At 36.4% G+C, this 17,370-nt stretch overlaps 1 protein-coding gene across 2 annotated transcripts in view; it reads left to right on the top strand.

Annotated features, from left to right (window-relative positions):
- Positions 1 to 17,370, top strand: part of LOC124635237 (low affinity immunoglobulin epsilon Fc receptor) — a 78,372-nt gene that overhangs the window by 32,990 nt on the left and 28,012 nt on the right. For both annotated transcript variants that reach the window (XM_047171092.1, XM_047171093.1), the window contains exon 2: positions 6,081 to 6,389. In XM_047171092.1, coding sequence (XP_047027048.1) covers positions 6,081 to 6,389 — 309 coding nt within the window. The remainder of the gene's footprint in view (positions 1 to 6,080; positions 6,390 to 17,370) is intronic.

Genomic DNA, 17,370 nt, shown 5'->3' with positions numbered 1-17,370 from the left:
TTTAATATTCGATATGTAGAAATTATAAAAATAAAATACTGCAGCATTAATTTGGAGTTCAATCAACCATCTTGAATTTTCAAAATCGTTTATTAAATTAGTTAAAAGGAAATTTAAACAAGCTATATTAATATTATTCCTCTAAACATTCGTCATGAATAGACGTCTAACCGCACAATATTCCCGCATCCCTACAAAAAGTCTATCAATAGAGTTCATTTTCCTACAAACTGATATGCTACATATACATAGCAAGTTGTACTACATTAATAAGTGTTGGCCAACTGAAAAAGCACCTTAATTACTTGGTGAGAGTGTCATGGAGTATTAAGGTGGGCGCGACTGCGATCATTTACGATCGTTTGACACGAACAGACAGACAGTTGGTCTTTTATGACTTTGTTTCATAGATTATGGTATGTGTAGTTGTGTGTGATAAAACATAGGTACGACATAAGTACAATACTTGCAAGGGAAGAATTAATTTAAATAAATTGATTTCAGCTTTGTTGCCTTATTTATTAGGTACTAAGTTAACTGCCGGGGCTGCGGGTTGTTCGAAAGAGATACCGCGGTCCTGGTACATAAAAGGCCCACGACGGAACACGATTGGTTTTTAGTTAGTAAAGGTTATGGCACATTATAGCGGCACCGCAACAGCACGGCTCCACACCAGCATTTAAGTTGTCATTCAATTTTGAGCATTAAATCGTGTATATTATAATATATTTCGTAATGTCAATATGAAAAAGCCAACGGCGAGCAGTCAGCGTGCTTGCCGCTTCCACACAACTCGACTCGCCGCCCGCGTGCTGCAAGCGAGCGGTCCTCATGCGTACAGCGCGCCGACGCGGACGCCGTGCTGCAGCCGTGCTGTTGCGGTGCTGCTATAATGTGCCACAAGCTTAAGAGTCTGACACTCCCTCACCGCTGCTAACCCACAGCGGGAGGGTGATGATTTTTGACGTCGTTAAAAAAAAAGGTACCAAGTTAAAGATTGAAAAAAATATATGTACTTACTCATTATTGCATATCACTATTTAAGTAAGTAATACTTACCTATAACTATTTTCGAAAACAGCTTCTCATAAATTGTGTTCATAGAAACTGTTGTTTCAATTACTTTTTTATTTATTTATTTATTTAAAAAAAGTACTGCCACATCACAAACATTTAACATTCGATAACTTAAACTACTTTTTTAGTTTATGGCCTGATGCATGTGACAATAATGGCGTACATAACATTCGCAATTCATCGGCTCGAAGATGTAATACAATAATAAATCATAAAAATAAAATTGAGAATATCTAATGAATACATACTTTGGAATTGAAATTTAACAAATAATACAGTATAATTACTTCTCAATATAAACCTTAAAAAATGTTGAAAAGTTAAATAAATAAGGATATCATTGACTTTCATCAATCGAATCAAAAATTAAAATTAATGTCATAATTTGGACTGTAATTCACAACACAACAAACAATAATAATTTCAATGTTCCGCATTTAAAACAAGATACGCCTACACTTTTAAACAAGAATATCGATACATAATAATACTTTATTCGATCCAATAATCGCTCGAGAACTCAATTCGGTATCGTTATTAACGTCCTTTCAATAATGAAAATGCAATTTCCTTATGTCGGCAATACGTAGGTATATATTCTGTCTGAGTATTTTCATTAAACTGGATAACTCGATCGTCATTCATGAATAAAATTATCATGTATTCCTTCTGACAAATTTTTCGTATCCATAAATTTATAATACTTTTTAAAGTAATATTAAAAAAAAACTGCTGGAACTACTTCCCGTGCGGAGTTAAAATATAGGTAAATAACCTATGTTACACGGGAACAGTGTAGCTTTTCATGAGTGCAATAATTTTTCAAATCGTTTCAGTAGATAGTTTTGGAGCCTTTAGGGTACAAACCAACATAGCTGGGCATTAACTCGTTAATCCGTTAATCGTTAATTAACGAAGTTAACATTTTGATTAGCGGATTAACTTTTAAGTTAACTTTAAAAAATGTTAACGGACATGTTAACTTCCGTTAATTATGCAGAAGTCCGTTAATCGTTAATCCAATACCTACTATTAATTTACCGCACGGCTCCGCGGGACGAGGCGCGAAAAGCAGGTTCAGACAAGTGCCGGGCGCGGCGAGCGCGGCGCGTGGCAGCGAGTGAAACACCAGATTTCAGACCAGATTTCAACCGAGTCAAAGGCCTTCTCATAGTCCACAAATGCTAGACACAGGGGCTGATTATACTCCTCGGTCTTCTGCATAATCTGCCGCACTGTGTGGATGTGGTCTACGGTTAGGGCTGCCATCTCGAATTTCGCCAAACCCGGACAAAGATTTAAAAAAACCCGGACATTTGACGTAAATCGCATTTTTTCCCCGGACGGGTACTCTTACACCGAATGAGGTTAGTGTTTTGTATCATAATGCCGATAAATACGGAAATACAGTTAGGTGCTTTCTTACATGAAAAAGGTCCGGGTTTTCCCCGGACGCTTTTTGAAAACCCGCCCGGACGTCCCCCGGACGGGGTCAAAACGAGGACAAATCCGGGGAAACCCGGACGGATGGCAGCCCTATCTACGGTGCCTTCTTCCAAGAGATTGTACGAACACCTTTGACCCCCGATTCAGCTCAATTGCTCTTTCAATGTCAAAAGTAGGTATTGGAGCACCGGATTCCTCGCGGAACAGATATTTATAAATCTACTAGCTTTTGCCCGCGGCTTCGCTCCCGTCAACTGACTTCTCTACTTTACCCTATTTTTTTTTTCATAAGAACCTTCTCCTGACAATAACAAACGCAACAAAAAAAGGGTTAGCCAAATTGGCCAGGCGTTGTTGAGTTATGCGCTTACCAACACATTTTGCGATTCATTTTTATATTATAGATTTATTAAATACAATACTGCTATACCCTCAAGCGCTGCAGTAGAACGTCTGTTTTCCACGGGTAAAGACATTTTAACACCAAAACGAGCCCCGCTTTCAAGCGAGAACTTCAACATGTTAATGTTTATGAAGGGGAATATGCACCTTATGTCCAACGATTAAATTACACATTTATTTATTTACGATATAAAAATGCAATTTTACACGTAGTTAACGGATTAACGATTAACTTTAACTTGCGTTAATTCTTCCGAAATGTAACGCTTTAACGTTTAACGAAGCTAACTTTTTTTGTAGCGGATTAACGATTAACGAAGTTAACAATTTTATTAACGGTGCCCAGCTATGCAAACCAACAAATAAAAAAAAGCTTCTTCATTATATTAGTAATATAATATAGTGAATGTAATATTTTAAAAATATATTGTCGGTTTATTGAAGTCAAATGTGATGTCATTTGCAAAATGTACATTTTACATTTCATAAATTGCTTCGTTTTGGTTTCATTTGTGAATGTGGATGTCACTTGTGTTATCTACTCGCATAAATTGAAAAAAATATTGTTCGAAACTGGTAATGGAAATATTCCTGCGATATTTTTAATTTAACAAAAAATGACTCGATAACGATGGGTACAAGTATGTTTCCTGCGGTTTCACCTACGTCCCGTGCTACCTATTGTCCGGACATATAGCCCTATTTTCACCGGGGACAAAGTGGCTTTCCAACAGGGAAAGAATTTTTCAAATCAGTCGCGTAATTTTAGAGCCTATTCATCTCAAACAAAAAAACAATAAAATCTTTCCTCTTTATAATATAAGTGTAGATAATAAGTTATAACCTCAAGTGAATGTCAAGGATGATTGCAATAATTGGCATTGGACGGCTCTGCCCATCCCTTAGGGATGTGAAGGTAAAGATAAGGGGATGTATCATCCCCATCCGTAGGTCCCGTGGGATAAGAAAGATGATAAATCACGACTCTCACTTGACTATACAACTGTAGAGGGCGGTGGTTGGTTTGTTGGCTAACAGTGGATTTCTATAACATATCTATCCGCAATTTGCGATCCGAGATTGAATTTTGACATTAACTGCATATAAATTACGTCTTTCAATATGTAATTTCAAAACAACGGATGGTTACTGAATAGGTTATAAAAATCCCCAGTAAGAGGAAAATCTACATACATAATTACATAATCGAATTCTAATAAAAAAGTACGTTACATTGTAAATGTTATGGATTATTTATTAATCTTCTAATTTCGTAGATCAAGGAAGCTGGTAGCCAAACTTTTTGATGGGTATTGAATAATAAACCTGTTATTTAGTTTGCTATCATAGATTAAACTGTGAAAGTGCGTTGTAATTGTTACGCATTCAGCAGGTTTTGAAGTGGCGACAGGCCATAATACAGCAATATTTTTATGCTTGTAGATCTTCTCCTAGACCCGAACCATCTTATTATAAAATGTGATTTTATTTGATCAAGATTTGTTCAAGACGAATGGTAATAGCTACTTAGTTGTAAAGCCGGTAGGTAATTTCTTAGGACCACGTTTTATTATAAGGTGGACGACGCACTGACTTCTATCTATTTTATTTATGTTCAACTTCACTATGACAAAAATAAAGCTTCCAATAAACAACCTAATAACTTACCTAGTTACCTTACCAGTGATTATTATTCAATGGAAAAGTCTCGTGTCTATCAGGTATTAAAAATAAACCATAAAGGAATAGGTATGTTTTTGACCTTTCATCAGAACCTAGTAAGCCGTAAAAAGAAACATGATACGTACTTTAGTTTCTTATTTTTTGCACCTAAATAGAGTTCTAGAATACTAGAGTCATAGATTGAAGATCATCTAGGTGGTCGATAAATGGGTTATTTTATTTTACCAAATTATAATCGTTTAGTAACGTCACCTTTGAGTCACCTCAAACTTTCCCGTTTGGCACGCCTAGACATGCTTTATTTTTCATAGTAAAATGTATGCATACTACCAGGTATGTATCGTTATAAATAAAATCCAATTTCTGTATTTTTTTAGGTAATAAGCTGTATAGAGTTAGGTGCAATTGGTATAATAGTTAAACGAACCATAGTTTTTCACTGACTCAAAGAGGAAAGGTCAAAGTTACAACATATTGTGGAAGTCCCTACCTATGTTAAACCAATTCAAGGCGAACTTTTAGGATCTTTATCTGATTATCCGCAATTTTTCAATCACATACAAAGAACATACCTTCCGACCTTCACATATGGAAATGGAACTAATTCATAACAATACACCATTAAAGCCCTTTGGACCTTGAGCCATTTTCGCCCAAAAAAACAATTGAAGGTGCATCTGTTTCAAGTAGCTTAAGCAATTAAGTTGTCCTTACTGCGCCCTATAATTAATAGCACGATTTCCGTACATTCAGAGATTGTAGACAATTGGCAAAACAATTAAGGGGTGATATAGCCATTGTGTTGTAATGAATGATGCTAACAGCCGTCGTAAGAAGCTCCGTTTGCTCTTAGTAGCCATTTTGTGTCCATTCTTGCGTTGTTTCCTGATGCTATCGACGTGTATTGAAATGTTCGAAGAAAGCAAAAAGAAATCTCCATTAAAAGAGTTTTAGATTTGTATCGGAAGAACAATAGCTTTTGATATCAGTGTTCAATGGACATTGGAATCAATTATTAATAAATTGAATTTGTATTAGAAAGTGAGATATGTCTTTATTTAGGTGTCGTGTCGTCGGCGCGCAGCAGCCGTTAATTACTTTTAAGTTGATACATTGATACACATTTATTTCTATTACATAAACAGTATTTGATAATGTATTAGTCTTATTATAATATTTCAATTCATTTTCCTCCTCAAAAACAAGTTTTTTTATGCCATTCTATCTAAATAACCTGTCCAAAATCATTTCCTAATTTTAAGTACCTAACAATAACTATGTATAAGTATTTATATTATATAGCTAGCCCATTTTTCGGTCCCCGAGAAGGGAGAACCAGATAAAAATGACGTCGGAACTTAAAATCCTGATCCCCAATTCTGTTGTCATAAAACAATTGACGAGAGAAGATGCAAAAATGTCAAAAAAAATATCGCGCAGTCATTTTTATCTGAATTCTCGTTTCTCCGCAGACTTGCACGAACTGGAGAGACAGAACAAGATCACCAAGCAGATCCTGGAGGCGTTTATCCAGAAGAAGTTGGGGCTGAAGAGTAACGTGCCGAGGGCGCCTTCGATCCTCGACATACTGCCGGTGAGGATGGCAAATGTCCCGGCGACGAGACCGCCAGAATTAGAGGAAGAAATAGAAGAAGAAGAACAGAACCAAGAAAACTTGGAGGAAGAGAACCAGGATCTAAATGAGGAGCAGGAGATTAAAGAAGATGATAGTCTGCAGAGTGTGGAGAGCGAGCAGATTGATTCTATTTATGATACTCAAGGTATTTTTTAATGTGTGATGACTAATGTTTTATCGCTTAGCTATCTGATAGACAGTACGCATTATTATCTATGATCTAGACTATACCATGACTAACATATTTTATAATAAGGACCGAAAGTCAAAGTTTCCATCACCTACTCTGGTTAAACTCAATTTCATCAGCTACGTAGGTTATACTGAATATTAATTTTAAATTACCAGTAAGTACCGATTTTTATACAAGTAGGATGGTTTTGAACCAATTAAAATTTAGGCAACTTATTTGAATGGCCATGTAAACTCAGAACCAACGTACAACGATCAAACATTTGTCAATACAGTACACAATACGCAATGCGTACTCAAAGATGTCAAAGACACCGCGACCCAAATATTGTACACACGGACAAACATTAGGTCAAACGTTTGACCAAATATTTGCCATGCGGTCGTTAGCTTTTGAAATCCTACGCAGTCTGATTAATTGTGAAAAGTCAACATTGGACAAAAAACCACGAAAAAGACAAACTTAAATATAAAATTGCATATTCATGTCAATTTGTTATCACGTGTTTGCTTAGTTGCTTTATGTTTCCTTCACCATTCACTCATTCAAGGAAATATGAAATACCTATAGGTATATACTCGTATGTGTAGAAATATTTGAAATCTGCGGTTAGGCCTTTCACTGATAAGGACGTTTACTAAACCAAAAATGTGGTAATGTTAACTGATAATCAGAAACTTGAAAAACATTTCTTAGTTCATGGCTTTGTAATCTGAGTGACGCAACATTTTTTTTGTGTGTGGGTATAGCTATAGCTACGCACGCCTCATTTGAAGAAAACTTTACAGTTTCACTAGCTTTCGCTGCACCCTGATAAAAAGTAGCCTACAGCAACGCTGAAAAGATTTTTGAACTGGACTCGTAGTTCCAGAGATAAGCTATAAATAATGATACGATAAGCTATAAAGATAAGATATAAATAAAGATACCGACTCTCCAGCTTCATAATATAAGTAGGTATCTAATAGGTGTTTCTTTAACGTATACACCATCATCTAAATCAATTCGTTAATATTTCGTACGGACGCCAATCATTACTGCACTTCAAGATGCACGCAGTACCTAGCTAATCGTGATTCCACTGCAATTAGCCTTTGCACCGAATCACTTAGTTCTAAATGAGAATATATTTCACATTATTTATTATCACTGTTGTCTAATAAGAATGTCAGAAGAAATAATAATTACATTAAACCTTACTCCCAAAAAAACATTGCTTGCCCTTTACTTACCAGAGTTTTAAACAACTGATGATATATTAAAAGTAAAAGTAGTGAAAGAGATACTCAGTTCTCCTAAAATCCCCTGGTTAAAATCCCTGGAGGCCTTAAATCGTAGGCATCCACAAGGAAGTGATTGTTAAACAGCACCCTAGGCTGAACCGCAAGATGTCATTAAAAAAATGCTTCTAAAAATCCCCTGATTATCTAATACTTGAGGAATTAAAAAAATAAAGCGACACATTTATTTCCAAACAGGTTTAATGACGAAAAATGTAAAAATAGACCTCTCCTACCTCTTCGACGTAATCTTTCTTTTTTCATACGTAGGATTATCAGAAAATGACGGGTCACGGCTATAGGTCAGCATCTGACATTTGCACGAAATTAGATGTTAAATAAAACAAAACGAAGGCATGAGAACTCGTTGCATTCGTTTTAATTTAACCAACCAGTGTGCAGCATTGATAATTGGGCACTGGATGAGCGGAAAATATAATGTTAGTGCAAACAATTTTATTACCAAAACTAGCTGTTGCCCGCAACTTCGTCTGCGTGGGCAATATAGAATAGTCAAAATACTACTTATCCCGTAGGTGCATTCTTTCACGTGACAGTATAATTAGGATTAGCACTTAGCAGTCGCATAGATTCATTGATCAAGGTTGTGTTGTGGATGTGACCATTTATCTAAACAAAAGAAGTAAAGTTTGTGACGTTGTGAATATCTCTGGATCCAGTCAGCCAATTTGGAAAATTATTACGTATGGTGCGTAAGTAATTTTAACAGGAAACAGTTATAATCTATGTCTACATGCTTTGAATCTGACAGAGCTGTCATTTGTACATTTTCTGCAGCTGCTGCGACTAATCAGAAGCCAGAAAGTCTGTCAGTCTTACCATGGATATCGGCTTGTGTAGTTGACTGGATTGAAGATAGGTAGATAGGTAGTCGCTCCAAGCAAAATATTGGTACTCAAACAGATTCGGTGACTGGAAGCCAACACCAACATAGTTGGGGAATAGCTGGATGGATGATAAAATGAGTCATCATCATCAGCAGGCGCATAGTTTCACTACTGGGGAGAAACACTTGTATGACGGGGATTTTCTGTGCACTTACTCACTATGGTAAGGCTGACCCCACATTAGGCGTGCGCGATCCTCGGGCGTGTGAGTAGCGCGGGCGTCGCGAGCACGCTGCATGAACGTCGCGTTTTGCTGCCCTGCGGCATGTGTGAAGAGTGCAAGCGACGCGCTCGCGGCGAGCACGCGGCTCTCGAGTTGCGTTCTTACCCCTTCGCCCGCTATCCCCGCCGCCCGCTAAACGCCTTAGCAGTTAAACGTCAAGGAGAGCGGCGCGTGCGCGGTGCAGGGCAGCAAAACGCGACGCTCACGCAGCGCGCTCGCGACGCACGCGCGGCGCCCGCGCGGCGCCCGCGCTACTCACACGCCCGAGGATCGCGCACGCCTAATGTGGGGGAGGCCTAAGCCGGGACTCCACCGAAATGTTTGCATTAGTTCACGAATAGGCAAAATGTACGTATCTGTGAGAGTCCACTTCATGTGTTCGTACTTGAAACCTGCAGTTTTGCCAAGATTTTCATAATGTACGCTTGCAATTTGTCATTTCTTGGTGGAGCCAGCAAATCGAAAGAAACATAAGTGTTGTATACTGTGCGTCACTACCGCACACCGGGAAAATTTCGCTCTTGCGGAGGACGTTTATATACCATATTTTGTGTCACACAGGACGACAGTAAGTATCCACCGAAACACTTTCAAAGATCTGATGAACGAACAAATCAGAGCGATCATATGCTTTGGCTCCTACTGTTATTGTGGTTTCTGAAAATTTATTCACCTCATTCAACGATGAATGTAATTCTGATGGTACTATTAAGAACACTTGCTTAGCGCAGAAGCTGCCGTTGGCAGGTCGACTCTTTTGACTTCTCGAATAGGATACCATTGGTTTTTGTGCAATGCACACCTGCAATGCATGCTGGATTAGGATAGGATACAGGTGGATAGGATATGCAACAGAAAACAATTCTGTCTTTGTGATTGAATGACATCAAACGTAGTTTTATATAAAAGGTGTTTTTTTTTTAGACTTGGCTCGGCTTACTGAGACTGTTCGTAATCGTGACCAGTGTATTTGCGATCAGAAGTTGAAAGTAAGCATGTCTCTGGTATGCGACGCGCAATTTGTACGTTTTTAGACGCATAAAGCATTTTACGTGTGTATGGTATTAAATCGAGAAAGCTCCCATTTCTTATCTAGACTTTGTATCTGGGCTTGTTCTTAAAGCTACAGAATCCTACATTACATACCTACCTCACGCTTAGCAGCGCTTGCGAGAGACAGATCCTCATTTCTTCTAGGATTAAGTTTACATATTTTGCATCAGAAAAAATAATTAAGGTCTACTTAATACTACTCACTCAAAGTAATTTGTTTTAAGGCCACCACATTAGTGGAAGATAAGCTAAACTATGTTTATGAAAAAATCCTGATATGAACTCCATCTGTAACTTTAAATGATAATTAATTGTTATACTAAAGTCATCATTTTTGACATAATGTTCAAAAAATAATTTAGATGGCACCGTTTTAAATTTGGCTGAGAACTATTAATTTTCCTTTCATCAAGGTAATAATTATAATTGGATTTTGATGTGGCACGGCAAACTGACAAACACTATTGAAATGTCTATCGAAAAATTACACTACGTGTTAAAATATGGTGAATTACGGAAAATACACAACTCCATCTGTTGAAATAATAATCCTCTATAAAGAATGTATGGTAATTTATTGTCATTTACTACCTCGCTCCTTTGTCAAATTTTATGTATTTTATTTAACACAGATTACCACAGATGGAGCTACTTTAACCTTGGCTAAACAAAATTTTCATATTTTTTTTTTCTTCCGAAGTTACTTATGAAGGTGTGATTTTCTGTGTAAAGGTTAATAATAAGCCGATCAACTAATATAAGTACAACATTCAAATGTACAGTTTTGACAAACAGATTGCGTGTTGTAATATTTTACATCTTGAATTCACAAAATTAATCATATCTTTTGATAGAGTGAATCGATTTCGATGAAACAAAAACTAAATAATACCCCAAGTTACGTAGAATTTTTGTATATAAGCATTGTCTGCATTGAATTCGTAGATTTTACGTGAATCCCGAACAAACAAACAGATAAACAGACAAACAGACAAACAGACAAAAATGACAAAAATGATGGAAATGGGTTCTGTTAGTTATCCTTTAACATGCTGACTATTTTTTTTGTCAATTTCTTCAATGTACAAAAATTACTTTTCTACAGATTTATTATATGTATAGATTATAGTTGCAGGCCCCGCTTATATTGCCAACGGCAACAACGGAAATAATCCCACATAGGTATAACGCTATATATGTATAGTTGGTATTCTTTTTTAAACTGCTACCTAAAAAACACACACTTTAGCTTTATTTTCTTTGTCATAAAAAAGTAAGCAAGGTTCTTTCTTGCCAATGCGTCCGGCCTAAAAGGAGTTTATCGTTATTAATCTTAAAAAATAAAACCAACCTCCTTTAATTGACGCCCGAGGAATAGCAATACAACCTCCTATATTCCTTACCTAAATTCTGGTTATACCCAGGTGTTTCACCTCACAGGTTCGCCTTGAAAAGTTCAATGCGGCAAGCATGGCCAGTACAGTACTGGCCAGTACTAGGGTGTAGACCCTAGCCATAATGTCTACAAAAGAAATAAAAAAGCATAATGTACCAACACATAAAGATTAAAGGTGCACTGGGAGACCAAGTAATGAACCAGATATCTTGATACTAGTTACAATGTCTACCCAGAATACATTTTACAATCAACTTCAAGAAAGGAAGGCTTGGAAATATGTAGAAAAACGACTAGATAGTAGGTAACTAGGTATCGCATTAGGCAGTTTTGTAGTAGGTAGATATAAATCCCAAAAATCCGGAGCCAATAAATTAAATTTTACTTAACTATTTATAATTGTACATACTTTATTTGTACAGGGTATTCGTTTCCAAAACAGCGAAGATTTCAAAACAAAAATCAATTAGAAGAACATATATAAAAAAAAAACAATTGAAATAGAAACGTCCACATACCTTTTGTTTGAAATTTACCATCATTATGAAAATGAGTATCGTCATACGTGTGACATTTCACTGGTCACCTTGGAAGGTCATTGATACCAATATTCTATTGACATTTAAAACCGACAAAAAACAAGAAACGACCACCAAATTCCTACACTAATACTTAATTATCAAGACTCTATCTAAGAAGCTTTATAAATTGAGAAGTAGGTAAAATACAAAGGAAATAAGAGTCAAAAACTGATGATGACGAATTTTACTGAAAATTAACGTTAACAAATAAAACATGACATTTCAATAATAATTTACCTCAGATTGCAATAAAACACGTTTTATACGAAAATATATTTTATAACTCAATAAATATGAAAATGACCAGGATTTTAGTGATTTATTTCCGTGATTTCAGCTTATTGGTTGGTTTCACTAATTAGGTGCGGATCTACCAGATCAATATAGCTAATCTTAAACCTATCCAAGCAACATTTAATCCTTTACCAACTATTCAATAAGTTTTATGTTGACAAGAAAATGAGACGTGGGTCTCATAGATTTTTCTAGAATTATTAAATCTTATTGTAACTATAAAATAAAATTGTTTACATTTCATTTCAACGTACTCAACAGGACACAACACAAAGCATCATTAAATTCGTTCGCACCAGTAAACGGATTGCAGCAAAATGTTAATTTCTATCTCTCGCTACCTGAAACTTTATTTTCATCCTCTGGGCAGAGCAGAGCGTCCCCCATAACGCAATCACGAGATAATCTCAACTCGATTTGTGAGCAAACTGACGGTCCACTTGATAAATATCGACTTTTAAACACATTTACAGCTATTTAAATTGCAACACTTTTCAGTTGCAACCAATTTACGTATATTTGCGATGCTGTTAATCTGATATTTCGCTCTCATATACAGATTTCGCAGTAAATGTTTATCGGTTTATCGATACAGGTAAGCCCCCGAAATGTGTTTTACAAATTGACATGTATGAATGTACCGTATGCAGCCTACATTCATATTAAATTACGGTAATTTAGTCGTAAGGGATTAAACGCTGCATGTCAGATTGCAAATTAAAGGGAAATTAATGCGGAGAATGTAATTGGAAATACAGAGATGACCTTTTCATGTAGTCAGTAAAAATAACGCATCGTCCACAATGTAAACGCATTGTGGACGACACGTGTTTGACATTTTCCTATTTTCTGTAAGAAAATCACTTGCACTAATAGTGTCATAGAGCTGTTTTCGGAGAAGTGCGGAAAAGAATTAGAATTGCAGTAGTTAGACCATTATTTTTACATAAAGTGTCTACGCGTCGTTTGCATCTGCTACTTAATTTTATCTTAAAATTACAACATAGCGATTAAAGCATTATTATCATGAGTATCGAATTTGCCCTTGACGGATTACTAATTTCGTAATTGAATTGTTTCAAAATATAATTTTGCCAAAATCAATTCGATGTTACCGCAAGTTATTATTGATTTTTGAATTGATGATAATCTCATCTGTATTCAATTAAATATTTTGACAAATAGATACTTAACCTTCGTATGAAGTATTAGTAGCGAACTCAGTTTGACACTAATTATTTTTAATAATCTAACTATTGGTTTGTGGTTAATGTGTAGGTATACCTTCAAGTGGTAGGAGAGCCATAGTCGGAACACATAATGCTGTAAGATGTCCTTCGATTCACGGCTATTTATTTATTTATGTACACAACAAACACATGAAAGACGAAAAAGTTACATAAAATAGTACAAAGTACTGCTGATTTCTAATGAAATATCTTCCAGCATATCCACTTTACATAGTATTAAAAATAAAACTGAATATTTTTTTATTGATTAACTTCAAAATATAGTCATGGTGGCCTAGTGGGTAAAAGACCAGCCTCTCAAGTATGAGGGCGCAGGTTCGATCCCAGGTCAGGCAAGTACCAATGCAACTTTTCTAAGTTTGTATGTACTTTCTAAGTATATCTTAGACACCAATGACTGTGTTTCGGATGGCACTTTAAACTGTAGGTCCCGGCTGTCATTGAACATCCTTGGCAGTCGTTACGGGTAGGCAGAAGCCATTAAGTCTGACACCAGTCTAACCTAGGGATATCGGGTTGCCCGGGTAACTGGGTTGAGGAGGTCAGATAGGCAGTCGCCACTGTAAAGCACTGGTACTCAGCTGGATCCGGTTAGACTGGAAGCCGACCCCAACATACTTAGTTGGGAAAAGGCTCGGAGGAGGATGATGAACTTCAAAATATAGAAAACCATGAACAAGCTGGAAATCCGCACTACACGAGAGGGTTTGACACTTATTAATATGAGGTTTTAATTCACTTTTACTACCTACTAACTTAAAATCTTATGCCTTTCCAAATAGTAAGACGACAAAACAAAATGAAATAGATCACCTTCCTTGGCTGTCGGATAAAAGTATTCCCAATTTTAAAACTACAAATTCTGAACGAAACTTCGCTCTATTTTAACGGTTCAATGAGCACCTACCATAGCACCAAGCTAGACAATTTCAGGTACCGAGTCCGTGGGATTTAGAGCAGATACGAACGAAGTATATCCTATATCCTACCCACGGAGGAAGAAAAGATAACAGAGATGACATAAGGAAGAGAGGTCAGGCGCCTTCTTGTAGGTGAACCAACTTATGGTAGGTAGGCAACCTAAGCTAACGAGACTTTCGGGTTCCTTGTCAAATCAAAACCAGTCTGTCGAACATAATTGATTGGTAATTTTATTTTGAAAATAATATAATGGGTGGGTTCCATAAAGGACCCCCTTTGTAAGGATCATCACTTGAACACCTGCGGGGCGCTACTTTCTATGAAGATTATGCGTTATGTACATCTCTGCTCGTTGTTTTATTCTCCATGGACCTACCGGTCACGAATCAACCATCACTTGCCATATACAGCTAGTTTTTTTACAAACCTGTACACGCATCAATCACTTTTTTGTACGTAAATGGCAGTTCGGCAGTTGACAGGTTTTTTTGGTGATCGGTAGGTAAACTTAATTTCACTTACAAATGTGATGATTTTTTCTGGTGAGTTGCACCATTAAACTATAACGATGAAGTTAACATTTTATTTCGAGAAGACTTATTTACTTTTTTTGAAGTTAGCAAGTTAGGCAGGAAATTACATGCAGTTTAAATATAAGACAGCTCGAATTTTCCAGGTTTTAATTTATCTCTTTCCGTAAATGATCTAAAAGTTACCATGTCCGCTTCTTATCAAGAATATCGAAATCGACTATCGTTTGACCAAAATTCGAATCGAATATCGTAAGTAGATAATATTTTTGCCAAATTAAGCGCGCGACTACACACATAGAGTTGGTATTGCTCATATTTAGACGTAGCATCTTACCTAAATTACCTACCTCAATCTTATACCAAAAAGCAAACACCATCTTAAATTGTACCTACCTAATGTGCATCCGCCAACTATCTCAAATGGCCTGTAACCGCAGCCGAGCTTGAACTTATGGCACTGACTTTCAGTGCCCTTGCGCAGTAATTAATTACTGAATTTACCTTCGCGTTTGTTGCGCAAAAATGCTAACATTGTTAGTTAATCGCTTCCGAAGATTATTGTATTCGAATAACTAATGGCTTAAGATGCAATTATATGCCTAGGTATGCAAAAAACTTTTTTACAAATAAATAAAACCGACTAATATTACGCTGAAACCCGCATCCAAATCGTTTCAGCCAAACGGGACATAATCGCGAACAAACATTCATACGAACAGGTTCAACTGAATCCCTATTTTTTTGAAGACGGTTAAAAATGCACATGTATTTTCAAGAGAATTGCAGATGGTATTGCTGCCGCACTCATGCTTGAAAATACTCCCTCAATTTATAAGGTAAAATGTTTACACTACGTGGCATGAAAAAAGGACTCAAACGAGGTTGGTATGCTCACCGGGACAAACAAGCATGCAGGTGCGAGCATGCATAATTATGCACTGAATTATAACGTTACGTGATCGTGTATGCACGCACAAGCGTTTTTATTTCCGAAGCCTTTCGGTACGAATGCATTATTCAGTCACGTTTTCTAGCTATAAAAAAGTGTTCAGAAGCTTTCTAGGTCGTATGACGTAATTTAGGTTTAGAATAAAAATGTTGATCAATTAGTTTTGTTGCTAACGATTCTGAATCAAGGAAGCCTACATTTTACATTTACATATTTTTTGACACACAAGACTATTTATATAAGATACGCTTTTCCACAACTTTTAAGGATTTAGTTTCACGTATTTTAAAAGACAATAACTATTGTAATTATTTTTAAACTTTGAGAACCTAGCTCTACTATCACCCTACATTTTCCCCGAGATACCGTATCAACGTGCCAAGTTTTCTATACTCAGCAGCATTGAAAGATGGTGCCAAAAAAGTGCAAAAAGGAGCGTCGTTAGAACTCACTGACCCATTTTTACTGTCCCGCAGTGTTCGCAAGCCTGTGGCCTGTTTACTAGCTGAGCGAGGAATGAGCCCCTATTTACTAGCTTAGCTCACAAAATTATCTTTTAAACCGCGAAATAAACGCTTTATTCAATAGCCCGTTTATTTGGAGTACAAAAAGTCATAACTCCTGCGGTCTCAGAATTTTGCTGTAATGAAGATGGTCAAAGACGGACTCCTTTTCTTGGAAAGCACTTTTACAGTTTACTGGATTTTATTTTGTAGAAAATCTGCAATGGATTATGTAGGTACTTAAAAGTTCTTATAAAAGCTGCTGGCATTTTAATGATGCTCTTCTTACTAAGCTATCCTTTGAGTTATTGCTTGAGCAATCCAACAATAGTAAAAGGAACGAAATAGAGCAGTATTGCAACATCATGTTCCTCGTTGGACGCACAAACTTAGTCAGCACTTAGAAAGCTAACTGCCGACTAGGAACTAGTAGGAACTATTCTTATATAACGGGGACATTGTTCTTACATTCGCTAATTCAGCTTGTACTGATGTTTGTCATAATTCAGCAACAAAACGTTATGAAATGGAAATTATTTTAAAGATTTACGAATACCTAATTCCTTTTATAGCCGCTTAAAAATTTGGCCTATAAAATAAAAATACATTAATTATATTCGGGAAGAGTGTAACTTTCCAACAGTGAAATAATTTTCCAAATCGGTTCAGTAGTTTTGGAGGTTTTAGGGTACAAACAAAGAAAAAAAGGTTTCCTATTTATCATATTATCAGACAGCTTCGTAGACAGTTAAAACAGTTTTCCTGGCACGGTATTCAATAGTATTTATTTTGCTGTTTCAAAATCTTCAATTGAAGACAATAATTACGTCACCGAGTGCCTATCCTTGAAAACCTTTTATAAAGTTTGAATTGGAGCACGAGGTATGAAGGTTAGTGCCAAACGTGAGACTTCGATTATGTGAACGAGTCGGGCGCCACATGAAAGTCAAAGTTCAAACTGAATGAACTATAATTAGATACCCATGTATTGGTATAGTCTTGTAGTTACGGCGTTCAGAGACTGGGTATGTGGATTCGAAAT

Source organism: Helicoverpa zea, chromosome 12, assembly GCF_022581195.2.
Source record: "Helicoverpa zea isolate HzStark_Cry1AcR chromosome 12, ilHelZeax1.1, whole genome shotgun sequence".
NCBI lineage: Eukaryota > Metazoa > Arthropoda > Insecta > Lepidoptera > Noctuidae > Helicoverpa > Helicoverpa zea.
Note: the sequence above shows the minus strand (reverse complement) of the source record. Positions and strands in the feature narration are given on the sequence as shown.